The sequence below is a fragment of the Sturnira hondurensis genome, unplaced genomic scaffold, assembly GCF_014824575.4.
Source record: "Sturnira hondurensis isolate 20B ecotype Veracruz unplaced genomic scaffold, ASM1482457v3 Scaffold0020489, whole genome shotgun sequence".
Classification (NCBI taxonomy): domain Eukaryota; kingdom Metazoa; phylum Chordata; class Mammalia; order Chiroptera; family Phyllostomidae; genus Sturnira; species Sturnira hondurensis.
The window spans coordinates 108,415-117,666 of NW_028093120.1; the positions used below are offsets into that span (position 1 = coordinate 108,415).

Genomic DNA, 9,252 nt, shown 5'->3' on the forward strand with positions numbered 1-9,252 from the left:
GGCTGTGGTGGATGCTGTTTCAGTGGAGACACCTGGGGTTCTGCTTCCGCACGTGGACCCAGCAGGAGCTGAAGTGGGTAATAAATGGGCGTAGAAGTAGAAGTCTCCTCAGCTTCACAAAACCTGGAGGTGAGAGGAGAAGGCCCTGCTTTGAAAGTAAGTATGAAAAAAACACTAGAAGGGGTAGCACCTTTCTTCTTTCTACCTGACATACCTGGTTCTTTAAAAATACTCTGCTTGAAATCTGTGCTTAACCGAGAGAGCAGCCTTGGATTTGGGCCCAGAAGGTGGGGCTGGAGTCTCTACCACAGATATTTGTGGTTGTAAACTCAGGCTAGGCCAGAGGTTTCCAATTTCACTGTGATGGGTCCACAGCCACTTCCTGCACCATGGGACTGGTTTCTTCCCCCTCTGGGCTTCCATGTCTGCATCTCTTGGGGGTAGGAGTCAGACCTCTAAGGTTTACTCACTTGCTCTGACATTTTATGAAGCCACGTCAGGCAGAGGTCCTGGGAGCATCCAGAGCATCGTGGCCACTTGAGTCTTGAAGCTCATACTCAGTCCCTGGGACAGTGGAGGAAACAGAGCACTGTGTCCTCTCTATCACATAAGCAGGTGGGTCTCTGCTCTGCAGTTGGCCATGGACTGGTGGTGGCAGCTCTCATTAGGGCTGTGGATAGTCACACCCATCTGGGCTGGGGACAAGCTGCTCAACGTCTGCATGAAGGCCAAGCATCACAAGCAAGAACCCAGCCCAGAAGACCAGCTCTATGAGGAGGTAAAAGGGCCAGATCGGATCCAGGGTGGAAGGTGGGCTGCTTTGGAAGGTCAGGGAAGGGTCACAAATGCCCAGATGATTTCTGAACCCTCATCAACCCTGATTTGTTTGGTTCCCCACGTTGGAATTTGGGCAAAGCCACTGGGAGAGACATGAACTTTTGAGACCATAATTGCTGAGTGATTCCAAGTCCCTGTCTCTGAGCTGCCCTGCCACTTGGGAGCAAGGGCAGGTGGTGATCCCAGAGGTCCATCATTGGTCCAGTGTAGATTCAAACAAACACAGTCCTCTTCCTCTAGCCTTCCAACCAATCGGCCTTGTGGAAACACAGGGTTTAAGTGACTCCTTCTCATACTTCTGAAGACAACTGACAGGGACGTGGGAGGAGGAGCAGAGCTGGCATCTACCTGGCACTCACTGAGCCCTTCTATGTTACAGTGCCCACCCACTCAGTGCAAACCCCCACTCCCCTGGGTCTCATGGGTTTCCTCTGCTGCTCCTCAGGAGCTGAGAGCCTAGAAGTCATGTGTCTAAGGGACTATGGCAGCCTGTGGCAGGGAGGTCAGCATTCAGGTGCCCGTGGGTGTGAATAGTGATGAAGTGTTAGTATTCCTTCTATACAGGTATGCTGGCCTAAAGGCATTGCACTAGCCTGGGTCTGCCTCTGGAGGACATCTTTTCCTTTCTATCCTAGATACTCACCAACCCCTTCCTCTAACCCCCACCTCCACCCCCAATACCTTTTGCTTCTTCCTCCACCTTCAGTGCATCCCCTGGAAGGACAATGCCTGCTGCACAGCCAACACAAGCTGGGAAGCCCACCTGGATGTGTCCCTGCTCTACAACTTCAGCCTCAATCACTGTGGATTGATGATGCCTGACTGTCAGAAGCACTTTATCCAGGCCATCTGCTTCTATGAGTGCTCCCCAAACCTGGGGCCTTGGATCCAGCAGGTAGGAAGACTGGGCTGGGCACATAAGAGGCACAACTGTGCCACACTCTGTTACTAAGAACCTGAGTCTCAGCATGTGAGTAGGAACAGGAATAGCTGCCCCCTAGGGACAAGAGCAGAGTCAGGGGTGGCTGTTGGGGAAAGGGATGGAGAGGAAGCTGCCTCTGGAGAATGGCCCTGGCAGGAGACTGGCCAGATGAGAACAGTAGGAGGAGGGACTATTTGAATCCCATCATCTGTATTAGGAACAGAAGCTGTGGAGCCTGGGACAAACTATGATCTCTTAGCCTCATTGTTCTCATTGGTAAAATAATCCCTAGAGACAAAATAAGAGAATATGTCCAGTAGTACCTGGCTCAACAGTATCATTGTAGCTACTGACAGTCTTCATATTTCAACTGTTCGTTTCTTCTCTCTGGCTACGCATGGACCCAGGTGGCCCCAAGGGGGCAGGGAGAGCGAGTTTTGGGGGCACCACTATGCCGGGAGGACTGTGAGCAGTGGTGGGCAGACTGCCACACATCCTACACCTGCAGATCCAACTGGCACAGCGGCTGGGACTGGAGTCGGGGTGAGTGGTGCTTGACAGAGCCCAGGGGGGAGCAGGGCCTGGGGGATCCCCACCTGGGGGCAGGTGCCAGCCTTCTATGCTCCCCTGAGGCAAAGGAAGGGGATGTGAGGATGATAGGAGTGAGAAGTAAGTTTTCTGTGCCTTCATCCCCCACAGGGAAGAGCCGCTGTCCGGCAAGGGACCCCTGCCGTCCTTTCCCCCATTACTTCCCCACCCCAGCTGACTTGTGTGAGAAGATTTGGAGCAACTCCTTCAAGGCGAGCCCTGAGCATAGGAACAGCGGGCGGTGTCTGCAGAAGTGGTTCCAGCCTTCTCAGGGAAACCCCAATGTGGCCGTGGCCCGCCTCTTCGCTAGCCCTGCCCCATCCTCGGAACTCTCCTGTGCTCTCATGGCCTTCTCTCTGCTCCTGTTATTTCTTTCCTGAAAGGTCCTCTTCTCCTGCCCACACCCCTGCACTCCTGCAGCTACCGGCCAGCCTGGGCAGCCTCCTTCCTTGGTCCCGCCCTGAAACAGAGCAGCACAGGCTGGGGGACTGGTGGGACATGAGGCTGCAGGAGCTGGGGAGGGGGCACTGAGCCTTGCACCTTTAGTTCTAGATCCCCTCCACTGCTCCACTCTGCCTTTCCCTGCCTGGAAGGAGCCAGGGGTGGGGAGTGCCAAGGCAGCTCGCCCAATCTTGCCTTTAAGGCTGGTGATGGGCCTCTGACGTGACACCCCAGGCTCTTCTCATTCAGTGAACGCCCACCCTTTCCCTGGCCCAGCTGCTGGTGGCAGCCCTGGGCTCCCCTCCCACGATGGGGCCTCCTCTCTGTGGGACCTACTCTGTCCCAGCTCTGTGGGCAGGAGTCGGGCTGCACAAAGAGGGGGTGGTTTGCCTGCTGCACTGAAGTCTCAGAGTTGGTTGCTCCTTACCTCATAATGATTAACTTCTTTAGCGCACACCAGACCCCCTCATTATAACCTTACACTTCTCAGGTGGGAGTACTTTGAACACACCCCTTTCTTTTTTTCATCAAGTGATACACTGCACAAAAGACCTAAAACCAGAGTGAGGGTAGGGCTGCCCAGATCATTGGCTCTATTTCGGGCACCAAGATTGAAGCAGCAGCCTCAGCTGCTTTTGGCTCTCCCTCAGCACAGCCCAGAATTGTGGAAACCTGAGTTCTAATCAGCTTTCCCACTTTCTATAGCACTTTTAGCAATTCATCTAGTCATCTAAGACTGTCTTGGCTTCCCCATCTGCTAAGAGGAGTGAGGCTTTGGAACCAGAGGATCTTAAATTACAAAAAGAATATGGAAACAGTAAGTGCCATTGTTTGCTGGAATACAGTGCATGCTTCTTAGGCAGCGCCATGTCCCAAAGAACAAGACGGAAGAGTCAGAGCCAAACTACAGAAGGTGCCCTGAGGAGGCCTTCACATCCCTCTTGTAAGTGGACTGGCAGCTGACTGCGCACTCAGAACTTTCCGGAGCCTGGAGCCCAGTAGCTTCCCAACAGAATGGTCCCTTCCATTCAACCTGTTTTTCCTTTTTGGCAAAGAGAGGCTTCTAATGTTTCTGTACCTGAGTTAGTTGGCTTTTCCAACAGCAACCCATTCTTGCCAGATACCAGCAAGCCCTGCTCATCATTTGAATTCCACCACTATTCTTCCCACGCTCCCCTTGAACATGCTCCTCACTGAGCAAACCCTGCTACAGAGAACTCGTGTTCTAAAACCAACAAAAGGACATCCTTTCCAAGTGAGATGCTCAGAGTCCAGAGTGTCGGGGACAGACAGCGGCAGTTCTCCGAAGTCTGCAAGAAGGAGGGGTGGGGGTCCGGGAAGGCCTCACGAAGGGAGTGAGGCTTAAGCTCCACTGAAGAAGGGTCACTTCATTGAGAAGAGAAAGTAAATGCTAGGCATGAACTATAGGAAGCAGGACCTTTAATGTCTCCTAGTCAATAAATTGTGACTTCAAAAACATAGGTAAAATGTCTTAAGAATTGAAGACTATTATGAAATGTCTGAGAGTGTGTGCTTAGTAGTAATAAAGCTGAGAGTTGAATCATTTTTTTAGTATTCTTAGTTATAAATGTAGAAAATAGTCAAAGGGGTTAAAATTGAGAAAAACAAGACTTGTTCTCAAAAAACAAGACTATTTCTCAAAATAGCCCCCCTAATGGGGGCCCTATTTATTGGTTACTCACACTGTGCCTGGGGCTCCACTAAGCTCCTGTCACTCTTGTTTCAAACCTCACAGAAGCCTTCAGAGGTACTCTTGTCCCTCGCCATGTCTCGAATTCGGACAGAAGCATGTGGGGGTTTGAAACCAAGCAAGTCTGACCCCCGGTCCCAGCTCACAGCACACAGCCCATTAAATCACTGAGTGGAGCTGGGGCAAACATGGGGACTGAAGCAGGAGGGGGCTGGCTCCTGGCTGGTCATGGTCAGAGAAGAGAGAATGAGCTCTCTCCCCATTTGTAGCTGGGAGGAGTGATGAATTTGAAGTAGTGGAATGAAACTATCAGATTTTCAGTTAAATTATCTCTTTAATCAGAGTAGTCCATGCACCCATCTAAAATACTTATGTTTAAAGATCTCTAACAATGACAGAGCCCCACTCACCTAGCCCCTTGGTCTCAGGGCCCCTGCCAAGGGGCACCCACTTTTAACCATCTCTGGATTTAGCTGTGCAAAAGTCACAAAAGGTGGTATCTTTTCTGTCACACATGTAGACTGTTTTTCCTCCCCTCTCTTTTCTGTTAGCGTTTCTCAGCTTAATCTTCCAATCTTTTTAATTTTGGCAATTTAGTTTTAATTTGCAGGAGACTTTTTATTTTGTATTCCCTTGTTATTCTTCACAGCCTGCTGTTTTCAGTTTTATGGATGTACTATTTTCTCAAATCTCGCTGAAGATCTAATTGGACTTTGTTTTGTAAGCTTTTTTGTAGTCTCTGAATGACCTGTTTGCTCCAAGGTCAATCTGTTCTGTTTATCTTGGTCTCCTGTGTGCTGCTCGTTTTCTCTGTGTCTGGTGACCTTGGCCACATGTCCCTATTTGAGAATGAGGGCCAGGTCAATTCTTCTATTTAAGTGCTATGGGGTCCTCCGTGGTCGTATACACAGGTCTCCTCCTTTCCCCTGACTAGCAAAGCGAATGGGGAGTTCAGGGTGCATGTGGGGGGCTTGTTCATTAGAAGACTTTGCTTCAGAGTGTAAAAATAAATGAAGACCAACCAAATGTGAACAGGCAATTCAGAGCTTCCCTAACAAGGAAGTCAGACACCATCACTTGTGTTTTGGCAGAGGCTCAAAGGTTGGCAGAGCAGGGGGAAAGCTTGTTTCAGTGAAGCTGTAGGCAGGCTGACCAGAAGTGGGGCATCCTGTGTGATTGGGTAAAGGTGCATATTTGGCTTTCTCTTGTTGGCCCTCAGTTGGAAACAGGGATTAAAAATTAGGGAAGCTGTCGGTGATTAATCAAGTCCTGGCTGGGGTTAATTGTTAAAGGGGTCATTCTTTGGCTTCCTGGGCTAGTTGCTAGAGACAGTGATCTAACTTCCTGAAAGTCGGAGCTGATTACTGCAGATAATGAGTTAGAGTTCTGTTGTTATGTACAATGTCTCTGGTCATTGTCCAAGTGTACAGAGTCCCTCAGGGTGGAGCTGGAAGATGCTATGTTGGAGTGCAGACCCAGCAAATGCTGGGGTAAGTGTGATTCTCTCTGGGGTGCCAACACCACATATTTCACCACATGGGAAGCTGCAGCATGAGCCAACATTTAATTTATGTAGAGAAGACCTTTTCCAAGTCCTTCATGCCCCAGGGGTTTGCAGTTGGGTTGCCTGAACCCTAGATGTGGGCAGAGGACATGGGAGCAAGCATGTGTAGACTTTCTGTGTCTGCCTTCCATGCCTGCTAACTCCAAGCCTTCTTCCACTGTGGCTGCCTTCTCCACTTCCTCTGGCCACCTCCGTTCCCTTTGGTGGCCTTGTGTATGCTTTCCATCTTCTAAATATTTGTTGAAATCTCTTGCTCACTGGTGGTTTCCTTCAGTCTTTTAGTAAGGAAACACTTAGAAACAACATTTCAGTGGGGTCCCAGGTATTCCTTCTACCTTCTATAACCAACAGCTGCAGATTTTAAAATGACATTGTTATGTAAAGAGCAGATGAAGAGAGGGCTAAACCAAAGACAGAGGCCGAGGACAACTAGTAGCGTGAATTTGCAGGTGGGGAATGAAAGAGAAAGGCAGGGGCTAGAAACCTAATTGTGAGACGTGCTCTAGGAGGAACTGAGTCCGGCCACCAGACAGACAGCAGACCAGCAAGGGGCAGATTCAGGAGCTACTGGGGAAATGGAGCCCAAAGAAATTTGGACTATAATTTTATAGGCAGTTCCACAAAATACAGTAAGTCCTCATTTAATGTCTTTGATGGATTCTTGGAAACTGACTGTCAGCAAAAAGATTTAAACAAAAAGGAATTCACCCTGGGCTAATTGATATAAACATGAGTTAGGTTCCTAAGGCAGACTTCTGGTCACAAAAACATCAGCCAAATTCTCAATAAAGACCCAAAACCCTTCTAATATTAAACATTGAAACAAATGTGAGCTATACATATATTTAAGAAAGATTTATAAAAACAAGTCAGACCAGTATCTGTCAGACCTGCTTACTGCACTTCAGGGCAAGGGTGGCGGGAGTCTCCCTGACAGGTCAGGGTGACAGACCAGAACCCACCCTAGACAGGACACCCTTCTATTGCAGGGCCACTCACATACCCACACACACCCCTCAGGCTGGGATGGTTCAGGCCTGCTGATTCACCTGACACACACATTTGGGATACAGGAGGAAACCAGAGTCCTCAAAGAAATCCATGCAGACAGGTCCTGGTGCGAATTAATTTTTTTCTCATCAACATTATAACTGAATGTTGAATGAAACATTATTTGAAGACCTCCTATAGATAAAATGTGGGGAAGAGAGAACTATCACAAAGGAAACAATAACTGTGGATACCTCAGTTCTGAAGCTTCCATTTGGAAGAGGTACGTTCTCCAGCCTACATCGTACCAGGTCTTGGGTGGGAGGAAAGATGGTGAAGGACATTCCTTCTACTGGATGCAGCCCAGTCATGTTCCCACTATGGGAACATCAAACCCTGTTCAAGTCCTTCCCTAGAGGATGCCAGGAAGTGCTGAGTGGCAGGTGAAAAAAAAAACAAAATGGCCCCCTTTTGTATGCATCCCTTGCTTTAAGACCCCTTCCTGAGTCACTTTCTTCAATAAGACCCTTACATGGGGGCAGAAGCTGCGATAGCCTGACACTTATGCCCTAGGATCTTGTTCCCAGACTACCTCTGCAGCCTGAAAAGGAGTGCTGAGGGCACTGGAAAGGAGCACTCCTCCAGCTCCTCCTTCACCACCTTCCTGCCCACTCCTTTCCCTACTCCCTCCGTCCACCAAAATGCCGCTTCCATTGGTACCATTCCCCAGCTCCAGCCCTTGCAACAGCTTGACGGTCCAGTCTCTTCTTTGCATCCCAGAGAGGCAGTGTTCCTGCCAACAAAGCCAAGTACCCACTTTAAGATTTCAATCCTTCCCTCTGTTATGCTCCCATCCATTCTCAGGTTAACCTTCTTACAGAATCAGAAATCACTTTTAGTAGTGCTTTGGCCACAAATTAACCAAACAGAAAAATCTGCTGGAAGAGAGAGGGGCTGGTAATGGGCTTGGAGATGCTGGTGGGATGTCAGAATGGCGATGTTCACCAAACAACGGACTTGGGGTACATGAGAGAGGTCAGGGCTAAAGGTAAGAACTTTGGAATTGCTTTCCTGGAAATGTTATTTGGGATTGTGGAAGTAGAAAAGTTTTCTAAGAAAAATGTAGAGAGGGAAATGGAAAGCTTAGGGAGAGTGTCTAACTTCCCACAGTTTGGAGGTGACAGAGGACATGTGGCTGCTGAAGAGGCAGAGAAGCAGAAGCCAGAGTAGAAGAGAGATGAAGACAACTGTGTCTCTGGGGCACAAAGTCAAATTCTGAGTCGCCATCCATATATTAACTTATAAATAACTATGGAGTCCTTACTCTGTGCTAGACATTGTGAGGGTCCTGGGGACCGAAGAACTGAGTGTAAAAATCAAAAAGGACAGACTGTGTATAAAGATAGGATTCTGCACCATAATCTGTAAGAAGCAGCCCAAGAACTCAACCTACTATCTGTAGTAACAAGTCCAAGAAGTGAAACTACTATCTATTACAACCCATCCAAGAAGGCAAATAATCCCTCAAACAACCATCCCCAAATGGCCAGGACTTGATTAATAACTGACAGCTACTCTATTGTTAGCCCCTGTTTCCAACGTAGGACCAACAGGAGAAAGGCAAATGTATGTGTGTCTCTAACCACTTTCATATAACACCTCATTTCTAGTTAGCCTATCTACAGCTTCCTTGTGCAAACAGCCTCCAATCAGACCATACCTGAATCCTTCTCTTTTTTACATTCTTCTGCCTGCCTTTGATTCTCTGCCAAAATTCAACTGATGGTGGCTGACTCCCTTGCAAGTTCTAGGTAGCTTTTGCTTCTTCTCATTTGGGTTGGTCTTTATTTCCACAGATAGAACAATGAGTAAAATATATAAGGTTTCTCTCTGCAGGGAACTTACATAGTATGTAGAGGATACATGAAAAATATAAGTAAATAGTAAAAATTAAAATAAAAACAAATGAGACAATTTTAGGAGGGAAACATAAAGGACTTGGAAAGGGTTGGGGGAGGTGGGTAATTTAGATGCAATAGATACTTTAAAGAAGTAGCAGCTTGAGGGACCATTTTGAGGACTGTAGAGGGTGTCTACAGACACACAGTGGACATCGCCATTCTGACATCCCACCAGCATCTCCAAGCCCATTACCAGCCCCTCTCTCTTCCAGCAGATTTTTCTGTGTGGTTAATTTGC

The 9,252-nt window shown here is 48.3% G+C and overlaps 1 protein-coding gene across 1 annotated transcript; it reads left to right on the forward strand.

The window, feature by feature from the left end:
* The first annotated feature begins 505 nt into the window (after positions 1-505).
* On the forward strand, positions 506-3,105 carry IZUMO1R (IZUMO1 receptor, JUNO). Its single transcript, XM_037029774.1, has 4 exons — positions 506-778; positions 1,544-1,732; positions 2,167-2,302; positions 2,459-3,105. The coding sequence occupies exons 1-4, from the start codon at positions 641-643 to the stop codon at positions 2,725-2,727; spliced, it is 732 nt and encodes a 243-aa protein (XP_036885669.1). The 5' UTR covers positions 506-640; the 3' UTR covers positions 2,728-3,105.
* The last annotated feature ends 6,147 nt before the right edge of the window (positions 3,106-9,252 follow it).

Excerpts from the sequence above, each read along its gene's own strand:
- IZUMO1R (XM_037029774.1), top strand. The coding sequence starts at position 641 with ATGGACTGGTGGTGGCAGCTCTCATTAGGGCTGTGGATAGTCACACCC. Across the intron at positions 1,733-2,166 it reads TGGGGCCTTGGATCCAGCAG|GTGGCCCCAAGGGGGCAGGG; the intron begins GTAGGAAGACTG and ends GCATGGACCCAG. Across the intron at positions 2,303-2,458 it reads CGGCTGGGACTGGAGTCGGG|GGAAGAGCCGCTGTCCGGCA; the intron begins GTGAGTGGTGCT and ends CATCCCCCACAG.